General features: G+C 39.8%; 2 protein-coding genes across 4 annotated transcripts in view; both read left to right on the top strand.

Annotated features, from left to right (window-relative positions):
• Positions 1 to 2055: 2055 nt before the first annotated feature.
• plk4 (polo-like kinase 4 (Drosophila)) lies at positions 2056 to 8840 on the top strand. 2 transcript variants are annotated; one of them, XM_053632547.1, is made up of 16 exons: positions 2056 to 2329; positions 3267 to 3362; positions 3494 to 3589; positions 3874 to 3988; positions 4147 to 5110; positions 5272 to 5357; positions 5558 to 5910; positions 6087 to 6191; positions 6312 to 6414; positions 6555 to 6704; positions 7031 to 7164; positions 7351 to 7445; positions 7649 to 7775; positions 7883 to 8026; positions 8200 to 8306; positions 8398 to 8840. In XM_053632547.1, the coding sequence occupies exons 1-16, from the start codon at positions 2300 to 2302 to the stop codon at positions 8495 to 8497; spliced, it is 2805 nt and encodes a 934-aa protein (XP_053488522.1). In that variant the 5' UTR covers positions 2056 to 2299; the 3' UTR covers positions 8498 to 8840. The 2 variants fall into 2 exon arrangements, with proteins under 2 accessions (XP_053488522.1, XP_053488521.1); XM_053632546.1 differs by lacking the exon at positions 2056 to 2329 and adding an exon at positions 2413 to 3026.
• A 1825-nt stretch (positions 8841 to 10665) lies between these two features.
• itpk1b (inositol-tetrakisphosphate 1-kinase b) overlaps positions 10666 to 16043 on the top strand; it is a 39912-nt gene continuing 34534 nt past the window's right edge. The window contains exons 1-2 of one of the 2 annotated variants that reach the window (XM_053632549.1): positions 10666 to 11060; positions 11618 to 11790. In XM_053632549.1, the coding sequence (XP_053488524.1) occupies positions 11696 to 11790 (95 nt within the window). In that variant the 5' untranslated portion in view covers positions 10666 to 11060; positions 11618 to 11695. The other variant, XM_053632550.1, reaches the window with a different exon arrangement.

Genomic DNA, 16043 nt, shown 5'->3' on the forward strand with positions numbered 1-16043 from the left:
GTCATTTATTTATTGAAGAAAATTATCCAATATTAATTATCTGTGTGTGGCAAAAGTATGTCAACCTTTGCTTTCAGTATCTGGTGTGACCCCCTTGTGCAGAAATAACTGCAGGTAAACGTTTCCAGTAACTGTTTTAGCCCATTCCTCAGTACAGAACAACTTCAACTCTGGGATGTTAGTGGGTTTCCTCAATGTACTGATTGCTTCAGGTCCTTCCACAACATTTCTATTGGATTAAGGTCAGGACGTTTACTTGGCCATTCCAAAACATTAACTTTATTCTTCTTTAACCATTCTTTAGTAAAACGACTTGTGTGCTTAGGGTTGTTGTCTTGCTGCATGACTCATTTTCTCTTGAGATTCAGTTCATGGACAGATGTCCTGACATTTTCCTTTAGAATTAGCCGGAATATTCATAATTTATTGTTCAGTCAATGGTGGCAAGTCGTCCTGGCCCAGATGCAGCAAAACAGGCCCAAACCATGATACTACCACCACCATATTTCACAGATGGAATAAAGTTCTTAAGCTGGAATGCAGTGTTTTCCTTTCTCCAAACATAACCCTTCTCATTTAAACCAAAAAATCTATTTTGGTCTCATCTATCCACAAAATATTATTCCAGTAACCTTCTGGCTAACAATCCACATGATTGTTAATATTAAAAACAAGCTCTTGAATCAGGGCCCTTAACAGAAGCAGAGTTTGATATGATATAGTATAAAAAAGATACAGTATCCTGAACATTTTTACTATGATAAAAGGTTCTACAAGATGCAAGAGACCATTCTGCACAGGAACAAGCCATGTCTGTGTCCAGTGTAATATTCACATTTAGATGTGACATTGAAATATTATTCAATTCTGATATGGAAATGCAAATATAAAAAAAGGCCATTTGTGGAAATGCTGGCTGACAGGTGGGAATTCATCTCCACATTCTTCATTATTAGTCTCAGGTAAGATTAATCTCTGCTGAAATATTGCTTTTGCATGTCAGTCTTGCAAGTCTTGTGTACATTAGCTAGTATGAGAGTTGCATTTAAAAACTAATTCACAACAAAGTTTTAAGGCAACTTGAAAGTTATTCAGTCTCATTCAACATTAATCAAAGGGGCAACATCTGTAGCAGAAAAAGCAACTTTAATCACGTACAGTGTCCAAATAAAAAGAAGGGAGGAGAACATGCATTAAAAGGGTGAAGGTGACTCATGTGAAATGGGAAGTGATCAACATCAGCAACATGTTACTTTTAGCTGTTTTTAAAAATACTTTTTCAGGCAATATTACTGAGCCACAAAATAGAATTAGGACAAATTGGAAAAAAAAGTTAGCATTTTCAGTATTTTAATTTGTTTTTATGTGTAGTATACTAAAAGAAAATTAGAAAAATAAAAGTATACAGTTAAATTAAGCCACACAGCCATCCATTTTCTGTATTGCTTATCCTAGAATGGTTGCAGGGAGCTTGGAGCCTATCCCAAGGAACTTTGGACACAGGGGGGGACACCCTGGACACAATCACACACACTCACACTCACTGTGCAACCCATTCACACACTACAGACAATTTCGACATGCCATTGCATGTCTTTGGACTAGGAGGAGGAAGCTGGAGTACCCAGGGGAAACCCCTGAATATACAAAAAGAAAAGTTCTAGCCAAGTTCCAACTATTGAAATCTAAAGTCCATTGCAGTGGACATGAAAAAAAGCTTTCAACTTTATTTCCCAAGGGTTTACGAAAAAAAAAAAAGAAGAAGAAGAAGAAGAATTTTTGCAGTATCTAGAAATAAAATCAGGTTTAAAGGTGTTAACATACACATGCGTTTGTTGTGTGTTTAAATTTAGCATATTTATGTTGTATAAAGCTGTGTAGGCTAATCACACAAACACGAAGTTTTATTTTTATTTTTTTATTGTATTTTATTATTATTATTATTATTATTATTATTATTATTATTATTATTATTAAATGCTTAGAAAGCAATAACAACTATTGTCATCATTGTCATAACATAATACAACAACCAGCCGGAGTAACACGGACTTTTATTACAGGAAAATGCACGCGCGTGCAGGGGTGTTGGCCCTCCCGAGGACGTCGCTCTACGTCATCGCGATTCTAACGGGCGGACTTTTCAAAATGGAGGAAAGGAAAATATTTTGCAGCGGAGCAAAGTTACAATCTTTAAATGTATTTTTAAACATTGCAAGCGACGAAGGCCCGGGTTCCATGAAATGAAAATCATCGTACTTAAAGAGTCTTATCGAGGAAGGAGTCTAATGAAGTAAAAATGAGTGTTTCTATCGGTGATAAAATTGAGGTAAGTTGTGGAGTTGCGCGGTCACTTTAGCTAGGCTAGTTATTTTAGTTACCTGTAAAAAACAAACAAAAAAAACAACCTCAATTATCTAGCTATCCAGCTATCCTTAGTCTAAAACTCGACATGCTAGTCAGGTCCATGTTCAAAGCAGGTTTAATTTGTGTAGTCGAGCTGGTTAGAGTAGCTGTGAGTGTGGGCTAACTTACTTACTAACTAACTAACTAACTAACTAGCAGCTTAAAGGGATTGACTGGGGGAGGATAAAACAATGAACATCTCCACGGTTTGAGAGGTTTAACCACCTGTGCTTATGGTGACGGTTTGTGTTTGGAGAATTGGAACGTTGTCTGTTGCTAGGAGACGTGCGATGGCGTCCTATGGAGGTAAATTAGCGGGAATAGAGCCGGGATCACTCTGAGCTCGGTTTAGTAAAATGTCATTGTCAGATGCAGGTATCCAGGGACGCTAACAGAGCAGGACACACGCACGCACACACACACACACACACGCACACACACGGAGGGACATCAACACGGATCACATCAGAAATCTTTTGCGACACCAAATTCAACGTTGTCACACTTTAGAAAAGATGTTTGACGCGATCCGGTCTTTAATGCAAGATTTAACTAAGAGCGGAAGATGTGCAGTAAATGATGATAAAATCCTCACATCATCCGAAGATCTTCACATCGAGGTAGTGGAAATAACTGCCTTGGACTTGTTCTGTAGAGAGAAGGATTTGGTGTGATTGTGTTAACACTTACAGGGTTTATTCATGTCCAGATGGACACTGAAAGAGTTTATTGAACACTCTAGGTGTTAATTGAACACTGGGTTATAGGTTCTGGTTTCTGTGTTATTAACCCATCACACACTGCAGGTTAAAGCTGAGGCTTGTATATACAGTACATCTGCCTTTAATTTTTCTTTCCAGGACTTCAAAGTTCTCACCTTGCTCGGTAAGGGCTCCTTTGCCTGTGTCTACAGAGCCAAATCTGTCAACACGGGCTTGGAAGTAGCGATCAAAATGGTAAGACTGTCCCCTCTGCTTGTCCTTTCAGAGTGTTTTGTGTTGTTTTGTTGCTGTTGGAGCAGATGGGTGGTTATATGCGGTGTACGCTCTGTGTAATTGTGCTTCTTTGTGCCCGCGTGTTACGGCAGATTGATAAGAAGGCCATGCACAAAGCTGGCATGGTGCAACGTGTCATTAACGAGGTGGAGATCCAGTGTCGGTTAAAACACCCCTCAATATTGGAGGTGAGTTACAGTTCCCCCTCAGGGACTCGTTACTGTGGTGTCAAACTAGTGAGCTGTGATTTACCTGTCATTACCTGACCATCATATAGGTAGATAGATAGATAGATGGATGTTTAATGCTTGTCCAAAATAATCTTGTGTATGCATTTGTGAAGTTGTTTGTAATGGAAGACATATTAACATTGTGTTATTCTAGTTCAAAGGTAAAAGTTGACTTGCTAGTTTTCGTGTTTTTGTTAAGCATCTGTTGTCTCCGCCCCTGCTTTTGTTTTTCTTTGTTGAAGCTGTACAATTACTTTGAGGACAGCAATTATGTGTATCTGGTCCTGGAGATGTGCCATAACGGAGAAATGAGCCGTTATCTGAAAGACAGGAAGAAGCCTTTCACAGAAGATGAAGGTGATTTAAAAAATATATATTTTTTTTTTGTTTCAACTGTGAGTGGGTAGAATGCTTAAATGTCTGATGATAACTGCTTTATAATGATTTGAAACATGAAAGTAGTTTGGGAGTAATTGACCTCTTAGTTATTGTCCTGAATGAATCTCTTCCAACAGTGAGACAGTTCATGCACCAGATTTTGAAGGGGATGCTTTATCTGCATACACATGGCATTATGCACAGAGACCTGACTCTGTCTAACCTGCTTCTCACCAGTAGCATGAACATTAAAATCGCTGACTTTGGCTTGGCCACGCAGCTCAAGCTGCCTAGTGAGAAGCACTTCACCATGTGTGGCACTCCCAACTACATCTCTCCTGAGGTGGCCACCCGGAGTGCCCACGGCCTGGAATCGGACGTGTGGTCTCTCGGCTGTATGTTCTATGCCTTTCTGACCGGCAGGCCCCCCTTCGACACGGACACTGTCAAACACACCCTCAGTAAAGTGGTTTTAGGGGAGTACCAGATGCCCACTCATGTGTCAGCTGAGGCTCAGGATCTTATTCAGCTGCTGCTGCAGAAGACTCCTGCTCTGAGGCCCAGCCTGTCAGCAGTGCTAGACCACCCTTTCATGACTCAGAGTGGATCCACCGGAAGCAGAGACTCTGGGGGTAGTGATGGAGGCTCCATGGACAGTGGCATAGCGACAATATCTACAGCCTCCAACGCTACCAGCAACAATAGCAGCAGTCGGCTCCACAGGAAAACCAGGCAGGTGATTGGGCAGGCCTTACCCAACCGCATGGTGCCGCTGCCCAGCCATTCGCAGCAGTCCACCAGCTCCAGCTTTAAAGGAGAGCAGGACTGGCAGCCACATGCACCAGGCAGTATGAGGGCTCCTGTGGATACTGTCAGCGGAAGGCCTCATTCTCGATACCTGAGACGGGCTCACTCCTCGGATCGCTCTGGTGCCGGCTATAGCCATGCTAGACAGGTGATGGAGCGGGATCGATGCCACTCCGAGGAGGTGCTTCCAGGATCCGGTCGAATTTTCCCATCAACCTCCAGCTATCAGGACAATGGCAGTGGATATGCTGAACATGGACGTCTACCCTCTCCACCTGTCAAACAGCCTGCAAGGTACACGTTTTACTTGATGTTCCTATATGGCATTGAATCCCCTCTCATATCAAAGGTTTTGTAGTTTGCTCCTACCAGAAATGGTCAAATATAGAGCAATTTATATATATTATTAAATTATTATTGTATTATTATAGTAATTAGCTATTTTCCTCTTACAGCTCTGGGTCCTCCTTTTCTGCTCCGGTGCATCCTATCAGATTACAGACAGCAGAATCTAACACACAGCCCTGGTTCAGCACAGATGGTATTTTACTTCTTTGATGCGAGATTTCTTTCGTTTTATTTTTTTAAAAAAAATCCATATAGCTGTTAATGTATTTTTCATCTACATTTTAAATGCAAGTGTTGCGTATAAGCAACACATTAGTGATAACCATTAAACATAATGTTGATCATCTGATTTTTATTTATTTATTTATTTTACTTGTTTTTATGAACTGTAAGGTTCTTTCAAGAGACCAGCAGACATCAGCACTTACAGCAGCGGTGGCAGTTTCCATTCTGGGCGAGAGGCAGTTGGGGCTCTGCCTTCCTGCAGCGACCAACCAACAGCGAGAGCAACGAGTGGCCATCCTCCTCAGTTATACCATCAGTCTTCTCACAGTGACCCCGGGCCCTGTAGGAAGGATGGGTTCGGAATGAGCCACTTCCCAACACCTCAGGGCTGTGTAGATGTCCAAACAGCTCCTCTATCCAGGAGCAAAGCTAATGAGGGAAAGGAGAGGAAGAGTCCTCTGTTTCCTCCTCTGTGCGCAGCCAGACTGAAGCCCATTCGACAGAAGACCAAAAATGCTGTGGTCAGTTGAGGTTACTTTAGGGCTGTTCCCCATATAACATATCCCCAAGAATGGATTAGTGGGAGTATTTGGTTTTGTGTGATGTGGACCAGCATGGACGACATTTGTACTCTCTGCTACTGTGAATTATTTTTGGGATTGCATGTGCATAATATGCTAATATGTTTCCTCTTTAGGTCAGTATCCTAGATTCAGGAGAGGTATGTATGGAACTTCTAAAAGGCCAAGGATCTCAGGAGAGGGTCAAGGAAGTATTGAGGATATCCTCTGATGGCTCCATGGTAAAGGACTCACTCATTTGTTTATTTGCTGACATTTTCTTTATGTAAAAAAAAAAAAAAAAAAAAGACATTATATTAAACAGAAGTCGTGACTTGAGTATTATTTGTCTGCCTGTACAGGTTACTGTGTACCAGCCCAATGACGGGAAAGGTTTCCCCGTGCTGGATCATCCGCCCTCGCCCCCAGAAGACATTTTTATATGCAGCTATGAAGATTTGCCAGGTACTATTTGGAAGATGTAATAGGATTCTGAATTTATAATTATGGTCGTTGTTTGTTTGCTAAAGTTCATTTATTCTGTGTGTTTGCCCTTATGTAAAGGGAATGAGTTTTTTTCACATATGAATTGTTTTATCATTTAGAGAAGTACTGGAAGAAGTATCAGTATGCCACCAAGTTTGTTCAGTTGGTCAAATCAAAGACTCCAAAAGTAACCTTGTACACCAAGTTTGCCAAGTGCATGTTAATGGAAAACTCTCCTAATGCAGACCTGGAAATGTGCTTCTATGATGGTGGGTACTGTAGTTCACATTTGACTCATGTATGATATCTGTAGTTATTTTTCTGTCTGTAGCAATGGTGTGTGTATGTATGTATATATATATATATATATATATATATATATATATATATATATATATATATATATACACACACACACACACATTTGTAAACATGTTTTTTTTTTCCTGAGATGTAATAAGACCTTTGTGATTCATGTGCAATACGCCATTGGCAGTGCCTTTGTTTGATTCTACAAGACATGTTTGACAAGTTTATTTTCATTGCTAAGAGTCTCCATATCCACTCTGTCCTCATTATTTGTTCACCTGTTTAGGTGCAAAAACCCATAAGACAAGCGATCAGGTGCGAGTGGTGGAGACAAGTGGCAAGTCATACACAGTGAAAGGGGATGTAGGTGTAAGTGGCGTAAGCCCTGAGTGCAGACGCTACATGGAGCTCACAGATGAGGTACTACGCTGCTAAAGTCGTTAAATATTATAATTAATTGGTTCCCAAATTGTGACAATGAAGTGCTTTCTCGTGCTACTGTTCTGAGTACTCGGGTCCTCCATTGTTGCACCATCTATTAAAGATACTATTTAAACACTACAGCAGCTGCATAGAGTAAGTTCCGTATGTTTGTCTTTGTGTCAGGGGCACAGGATGTGTCTGTCTCTGGAGGCTGCAATCAGTACTGAGGAGCAACGTAGTGCTGGAGGCACTCCGTTCTTCCCCATAACTATTGGCAGGTCAGACTGTTCTTCTGATGTACTGTATACCACTCCTCAGACTGTGGAACATTTCCAGTCCTCAGTCTCTGACATGCATTAGGATAGTGACTTCTCTCCACATGATTTGTATTTAATGTCTAGCAGGACTGCTGTACTACAATTTCTCTTCTGTTGCCTCACCCTCACTCTTGCATATATTTGTTTCACGTGTGATTTTTTAGGAGGCCCACTAACTCTGCCTCGTCCTGCCCAGTGGCCCAGCCTGCCTCTGATCGGGCTCCTGCAGCTCCTGTTGAGGTTGCTCAGGTGTACCTGAGTCCACCTCACCAACCCCACATCACCCCCTCTGTAAGACATGCTTAAAGTATGTTTATGATGCATTTGTGTGTGTATAATGTTACAAATGCCAGGTTTTAATATATTTGTCTTTATTTCTTTTTTTCTTACATAACTAGATGATTTCCTACAGTGGGTCTGATTTTACGACAACCAGTTTGGCTAAAGGCAGCTCACCGCAGTCAGCCAAAGATGGATGTAGTGTCAGCACAGGAAAAGTGCTCAAGTCCCTCTTTGTACCCAACATTGGCTGGGCCTCTCAGGTGAAATATTTACTGCTCTTGCATCTCTTCAGACATGAAGTGCAATAATTAAAAAATATCTCGGATGTTGCACAGAACCCACCTTGTCTGTAATAGATAATCATCACTCCATACGTTAAAGCAGTTCATTCTTAATCAAATTATCATGTGTTTCTATTTTATTTGATCTTTAGCTAACAAGTGGAGAAGTATGGGTTCAGTTTAATGATGGATCCCAGCTGGTGGTCCAGGCAGGAGTCTCCTGCATCACATTCACCTCTCCTGAAGGACACATCACCCGGTAAAGCACTCCTATTAAAACAATGTAGAACAATAGTGATTTTTTTTTAAATAAGCATTGCTTATTCCTGACCTTACCTATCTCTAATTAGGTATAAGGAGAATGAGAAGTTACCTGAGCTGGTTAAGGAGAAGCTGCATTGCCTTTCATCCATCCTAAGCCTTTTGGCAAGTCCTGCTGCACGACGCTGAGCAGCAACACTTACACAGAAAAGCCCATGCTATGATCACCATGCACGGTGAAAAGCAGTCAAAAGCACTTGCTTTTTTTTTTTGCTTTTGCTTTTTTTTTTTTTTACTTCATCCATTGTAAATTCTCTTCCTGAAAATGCATTAAGTGTCTGTAAATACATTTTATACAGTTGTACAGATTGTTCCAAAAATTATGAAAAGTATATATTTTTATGTTGTACAGTGTGTTTCTTGAACTTCTTGTATTGTGCATTTGTATTTTTTTACATTGTGACAGTGTATCCTCTGGGCTTCAGTGAAAAGTCAGATGTACAAACATAATAAACATCTGTCTGCTGGCTAATATGACTAGTCATCTCAGTATTTTATTTTTAAATAATAAAAAAGAATAAACCGTCTGCCACTTCCCTCTCATAAGGGCTTTGTTAGCAATATATAAATATGTTTATATATATTATGTTTATCATAATAAACATAATCATAGTTACATGATTATGGGAAAAATATGAGAGGAAAAAAAAAGTAAATAAACAGTTTTTGTTTGAACCTACCCATTTTTTGATTGATAAAAAAATATTGGGACATGTGACTGATGGGTGTTTCTTGCTGCCCACATGTGCCCTGTTTAAACAATTGGTTTTAGCCCTGGGTTTTTCCTGTAAAGACTGCATTAGTTGTTAAAAAGTATAAACCAACATGAAGATCAGAGAGCTGTCTACGGGAGAAAAGCAAGCCATTTTGAAGCTGAGAAGAGAGGGAAAATCTATCGGAGTCATTGCACAAGTATTAGACAGCCAATACAACAATTTGGAATGTGCCAAAAAGAAAGAAACCACTGGTGTACTAACAGCCGGACATGGAACAGGTTGGCCAAAGAAAACAACAGCAGTTGAAGACAGAAACATTGTGAGAGCTGTGAAGAAAACCCCCAAAACAACAGTTAGTGACATCACAAACTACCTCCACTGGGCAAGGGTGAAGGTATCACAACCCACCATTTCAGTGAAGACTTAGAGAGCAAAAATATAGAGGCCATACCACAACATACAAACCACTCATCAGCAGTAAGAATCAGAAAGCCAGATTGGAATTCACAAAGAAATACAGAGATGAGCCACAAAAGTTTTAGAACCAAGATTAACCTCTACCGGAGTGATGTAAAAACCAAAGTGTGGAGAAAGAAAGGATCTGCATGGGTTTGCATGGCTGCTTCTGGAACAGTCTCATTATTGATGATGTAACTCGTGATGGTAGCAGCAGAATGAATTCAGAAGTCTACAGGAACATTTTGTCTGCCAATTCACAGAGATATGCATCCAATCTGTTTGGGAGGAACTTCATCATGCAGCAAGACAATGATCCAAAATACACTTCCAACTCAACAAAGGACTTCATCAGGGGGAAAAGTGGAAGATTTTAGACTGGCCAAGTCAAGCACCAGACCTTAACCTAACTGAGCAAGCATTTCTAGACTTAAAAAGAGAGACTAAAATAGGAGAAATCCCCCGAAACGGGCAGCAACTGAAAGAAGCTGCAGTACAAATCTGGAAAATCATCACAAAAGAAGAACAGTTTGGTGATGTCAGTGGGTCACCGGCTTGGTGCAGTTACTGCAAGCAAAGAAATATGGGCTATGCAACTAAATATTAAGTGTTACTTCCTTTTAATTTACTTCATTTACAGACTATATACTTTTCTCACCTAAAAATCGGGTGGTCTGCCACCAAATGCCGCCATGTTTTAAGCTGTTTAACGCATCTTGATGTAAATATCAGGAAATTAAAGCTGTAATATTCATCTTTTAATGAATCCAAACCCAAATGTCTTCAGTCTAGTTTATTTGTGTTTATTTTATAGTGTGTTTATTTACTGAAATATCCATAGTTCCACTACGTACATGTAATATTGTAGACACATGTAACATTATATATAGCTAAAAATATTTCTTGTAATTTAGAGATTGGCGATGAAGTCTTTTCATTATCAGCATTATTATCCCTTTTCAAGCTCCTAAATGTCAGAACTGCATATGTGAAAATGTTTTAAAAGGTTTTTTTTAAATCACTTTATTAAACAGCAAAAATGTTATAATACACTGTTTATAATTACTGTTAAATTAAGCTTTGTTATGGAATTGTTTAGTGTGGGTTTTGCGCCTTAATCCGATGAATATGAAAGATTGAATGTGAAAAGCAGGATTGGGAGGACAATTGCGCAACCTAGAGGACACACAGAAATACACAACAGAAAGTCACTTTGTCGAGCAGCAGGGGGCGCTGTGTGTACATATGTATGTGTGTGTGTGTGTGTGTGTGTGTGTGTGTACATATATATATGGCGGTATGACTGAACGAGGCCGGCCTGACGTCACGAGGGTGTGATCAGTCCAGGGGTTCACTTGGCAATTCTAACGCGATCGGACTTCATATTTCATTTTGTGTTTAGTCTCAGCGCCTGACTGCGACCTTCACCGGGAGAGATAATGAAGCAGCCTGGGCTTCCAGTTCACTAAACCCTGCAGCTTTATCCGACAGAATGGGAGATGTGTTCGCTAGCTAGCTCGGTATGTAACTGAACAAGTTTAGCTGATTTCCGTCACAAATGTGGGCCAGTGGTGTTCAATACAAGCTGTAAATACAGAACGGTGCGTCATTTATACCCTAAAGCCATGTACTGCCACATCAGTAGTGTAACGGCTCTGAGGAGAAACTAAGCGACGATGCGTTGTGTTGCTGCTAGCTAGCCACGCTATGTGTTTCTCACACCACACGGGTGAAATAAACAAGTTAGCCAGCCGACATTAGAGAAATTTCCCGAACAGCCGAAACGAGAGAGGGTACGTATCATATCTAACGCTTTGTTTCATCGTGCTAGTGTAATGAATTCTTCCTCCTCCTCACGGTGTTGTAGTCATGACTGTTAACGATTAGCATTTAAACCGGAGCAGCATCACTTTACTCAGCGCTGGTCGGATTTTTTATTCATTTTTTTGGGGTTTCAGATTGAAGTCGGTGTTTTCTAGCTTGGTAACGGTTATGTAAATGACAGTTAACACGCTCGCTGTACATCTGTCAGTTCTCCTGTAGCTAGCTAACCAGCTCTCCTGTCTCGTCTTGGCAGGGCTGTGTGTAAGTGAACGGTTTCCTGGAGTCGCTGGAGCTCTAACGTCGAGTCGCAGGCTGATCTGGACCGAGAGACATGCAGACGTTTCTGCGGGGTAAACGCGTGGGCTACTGGCTCAGCGAGAAGAAGATGAAGAAGCTCAACTTTTTGGCTTTCGCCGACATGTGCAGGTAAGTACAACGCAGTACAAGTACATCATATCTAACCTGTGGCTCTGAATATGAGAAACAGTTCACTTGTTGCTTGCCTGAGCTTCATCCTGTTCTCCTTAACGGTTCATTTAATGCTGCATTCACGTGCTACCGGAATTACAACAATAATCCCATTTTAACCCGATTAAGACGATACTCTGATTAAGTAACTACTATGTAAACAGCGATTATTGATGACCTTAATCCGACTAAAGTCATACTCGAAGTAAACACAAATCGAATTAAGATATGTGGAGTATTCCTGTTTTAGTCGCATTGTTGACGTGCATTATAGACATGTAAACACCTTAATCACACTATTAACATCGTGTGGGAGTTTTCACAGTGTTGTGCGACAGGACACGTACACACACAGCAGTGCTCAACGGCAAACAAGAGAACAAACCGCATACTTACTTCCTATATAGAAGGTAAATATATGTATTTCTATATACTATATAGTAGGTAAGTATGCGGTCTGGGATGCAGCCCATGGCTTCAAGCAGTCCTCTATTTGCACGTATCGCATGACAAATAATTAACTGCACTTGAAGCTTTCATAAAATTAAAAATGAAACACCCAAAACTTTATACGGTACCATAACGAAGACGAACTGTATGTTGATACGTGAAATTCTGGAGGAACGTCGGACGGCGTGGCGCGGTGACGTAATGACATGTGCCGTTAATCGAGCTATGTTCTATAACATGTAAAACAGGAACATGAAAGGAGTATTCTAAAAGTGACTCATGTAAACACCTTAATCACAATATTGTTTTATTCAGAATAAGGTCAATAATTAGATTACTGCTGTCCATGTAAACGTAGTCAGAGTTCACAGTCTCGGAGTTACACTGAACATCTCTGTTCGTCGCAGTGATAAGGTGCAGCTTAGAAAATCATTTTGATACCCAATTGTCCGACCTGTTACTAACCTTTAGTAACAGGTCTACCAATCTTTTCACTCTTTACGGTGGGCGAAGGAAGATTGTTTATTGATCTAAACGTACTTCCTAGTGACAGACATGTAGACGGGTACAAACACATTAGGACGCAGCTGAACATCAACATCCGAGGAACTTATGAAGGCAGCATCATTACACTTTACACCATTACATCACAGGTTTACATCATGTCCATAGGCTACTTTCATTTTTACTTTGATAAATAGCAAATAAATGTCAATGTTCATGACATTTCATGACATTCATGACATACCGTTATGGACAAATGAATGGAAGAAGCTTGATCATAAGCCACAGGAAGAGAAGTTGAAAGATGCTTGCTTAATATCAGTTACAATAGCTTTAAATGACATGCTTTAATAAGTCTCAACTGGTTTAATAATAGACGTATTGCGCAATCTAATCAGCGACAGTGAAATGACACAGTGAACCGTTTTAGGTTGGACTGTGTAATTTGTTTCCCTTTAAGGCATTTCACATGGAGTGTGCTGTTAGATTAGTCATCAGATCCAGTGGCATTTCGTATCAAGTGCAGGTCTGTTCTGTTGAATATCATTACTCCTTACACAAAGGTTTAACTACAAAAAAAAAGTCTCAGCTTCAAATACATTTACAGTCTTCAAGTACATTTAAAGGCGTGTAATGTAATTAGGTTGAGTTTTATTACTTGGCTCAAAGGTTATCAAACTATTTGCAACCATTAACCCATTACAGTGTTATAACCTTTATGACTGGAGAATATTTATTTTACGAAATATAATAATCTTTTATATTTTAGTCGCATCAGGAAACGGTACAGTTGAATGCAAAAGTTTGGGGCCCCCTGGCCGAATAACACATTTGATTGATTTTTGAACCGCTGCAGCAAATTATTTGAGAAAAATAAAATACATTTATTTAATGGGGAGTTGCGTTATAATTCATAACATGTAAAAACCAATGAAAAAGTAGTCATTGTGGCATGTGCAAATGCAGGGTGTCAGAAAGTCTCTATATACAGGGGATTATGTATGCCAGCATCACGTCGGTTGTGTCTTCGTCAGTGGACGTTGGTGGACGTTCACTTCTCGGTCGGTCCGCAAAACACTTCCAGTCTTTGTGAGTTTGTTAATAAGTTTGGCAACAGTGTCGTGTGTGTTGTTGCCATGTGTCCTGTTAAAGTTCTGCACAACTTTGTGACAGCTTCCAGATCCAGCCATGAGAATGATTTCTGTAGGCTTCGTTCTTCTTTTGTCAAAGGCGGTCTTAAAGGCTATCAGGAAAAATATAGAACGTAGACTAAGCATGAAAAATTCCGGAAGACAATTTGCTGAAAAGTGTTCATTTGCTCTATGTATGGAGACGTTTGGGACACCCTGTATTTGGACACCCTTCCTGTAAAGACTCAGAACTTAATTAACTCGTGCCTTAATTTGAGTCATTAGAGTCTCCCACCTACCTGTTAGGCAGGTAAAGAATCACCATTAGGAATAACAGTTCCAGAGTGTAATATATTTTCTGACTATTCAGACCATGTGCTATTGTAAGACTCAAAAACCATGGGCTCCTCTAAACAGCAGACTGAGGGTCTGAAAATGAATCTAACCGATGCCTACAAAGCAGAGGAAGGCTATCAGAAGATTTCAGAGTGCTCCCAGGTCACGGTTTCTACTTGTCTGAAATGCCATTTAGAAACTGTGGAAGTCAAGACAAGCTCTGTTTTTACACTATCCGTTGTTACCCAGATGAGGATGGGTTCTGAGTCTGGTTCCTCTGAAGGTTTCTTCCTCTTAACATCTTAGGGATTTTTTCCTTGCCACCATCGCCAGCAGCTTGCTCAATTGGGATTAATCCACACACTTAAAATCGGTATCCTGTCTTTATATATTTCTGTAAAGCTGCTTTGAGACAATGACCATTGTAAAAAGCACTATACAGATAAAATTGAATTGAATTGAATCTGGAAGACCAAGAAAACGTTCAGAACAAACTTCCGCATGCAGGGCAGAAAGGCAAAGCAAAACCCCCATATGACAGGAAGGACCTGCAGGAACGTTTAGCTGACACAGGAGTCATGGTGTGCCGTTCTCTGCTGCATTGCAACCTCGTCACAGAAGTGAATATCTGATGTATGCAAAACAATATCTAGATAAGCCAGAGATATTTTGAAAACAAGTGCTGTGGACTGATGAGGTAAAAATGCAACTCTCCGACCACAATCACCAATGCTATATTTGGAGAAAAAAGGAGACGCATTTGATGAAAAGAAAACCTCTTAAGCATGGGGGTGGCTGCATTGTGCTTTGGTGTTTTGAGGCTGGCAGTGGCACAGGAAACAGTGCACAGGTAAATAGAAGAATATATTTCAGTAAATAGCAATAAATTATGGAAATAAATCGAAATTAGTGAGAAAAAAAAAACCCCTGAAGCTAAAAAGAGGCTGGCTTAAACAATAAGACAGTGATCCATGAACTACTTCAAAAAAGACAACCTGAAGCTTTTGTAATGGCCCTCAGAGTCCTCTGAACACCACTGAAAATCTGTGGGTAGGTTTTAAACATGTTTTATATGCAAGACAAGCTCAAAAATGTCACAAATAGAAGTGTTCTGTAAGGAAGAGTGGGTTAAAAATGATTAAACAAGACTCCTAACTGGCTACACAAAGCATTTGCAAGCTGTATGCCAATTGTGTTGTTAAGTACTGAGTTGGGACGGTGCCAAAACTTTTGCATATGCCACAATTGCTATTTTATTTTTATGTAATAAAACGATTTATTTATGTTTGATCAAATATAAGTAATTGTGCATTAATATTTGCAGAAAAATATTATTCTTAAAATAGTTTGCTGCAAAGGTTGCGTTTACTTCATTTCACTTCAAAAATCTACAAAATATGGAATTTGCACAAAACTGTATATATCAGCATTAAAAGAATGAAAGAAAGAAAGAAATACCAGAGCAATTAGAATTTTTTTATTGTTGAACTACACAACTAGAGTCTTAACCAGTTACATGGTTTTTAAAAGGTGTAGCTTCACGTTGACATTATTTATACATAACCATTCAATTCAGTCTATAATAACTACTTTATTACACTTTATTTCCTTTTTGAGAACCACAGATCTAAATCAGCATGAAGTTAGATCCTGTTTATGTTTGTGTTCATTAAATATCACTCAGTACTTGAAGCTGATACTCTGATTAAATAACTACCATGTAAACAGCGATTATTGGTGACCTTAATCAGACTAAAGTCATACTCGTAAAGTAAACACAAATCGAATTAA

Source organism: Ictalurus furcatus, chromosome 9 (assembly GCF_023375685.1).
Source record: "Ictalurus furcatus strain D&B chromosome 9, Billie_1.0, whole genome shotgun sequence".
Lineage (NCBI taxonomy): Eukaryota > Metazoa > Chordata > Actinopteri > Siluriformes > Ictaluridae > Ictalurus > Ictalurus furcatus.

Coding starts and splice junctions, on each gene's coding strand:
- plk4 (XM_053632546.1), top strand. CDS start 2,922: ATGTTTGACGCGATCCGGTCTTTAATGCAAGATTTAACTAAGAGCGGA. Junction 6,415..6,554: donor CAGCTATGAAGATTTGCCAG/GTACTATTTGGA, acceptor TTTATCATTTAG/AGAAGTACTGGAAGAAGTAT. Junction 8,027..8,199: donor ACATTGGCTGGGCCTCTCAG/GTGAAATATTTA, acceptor TTTGATCTTTAG/CTAACAAGTGGAGAAGTATG.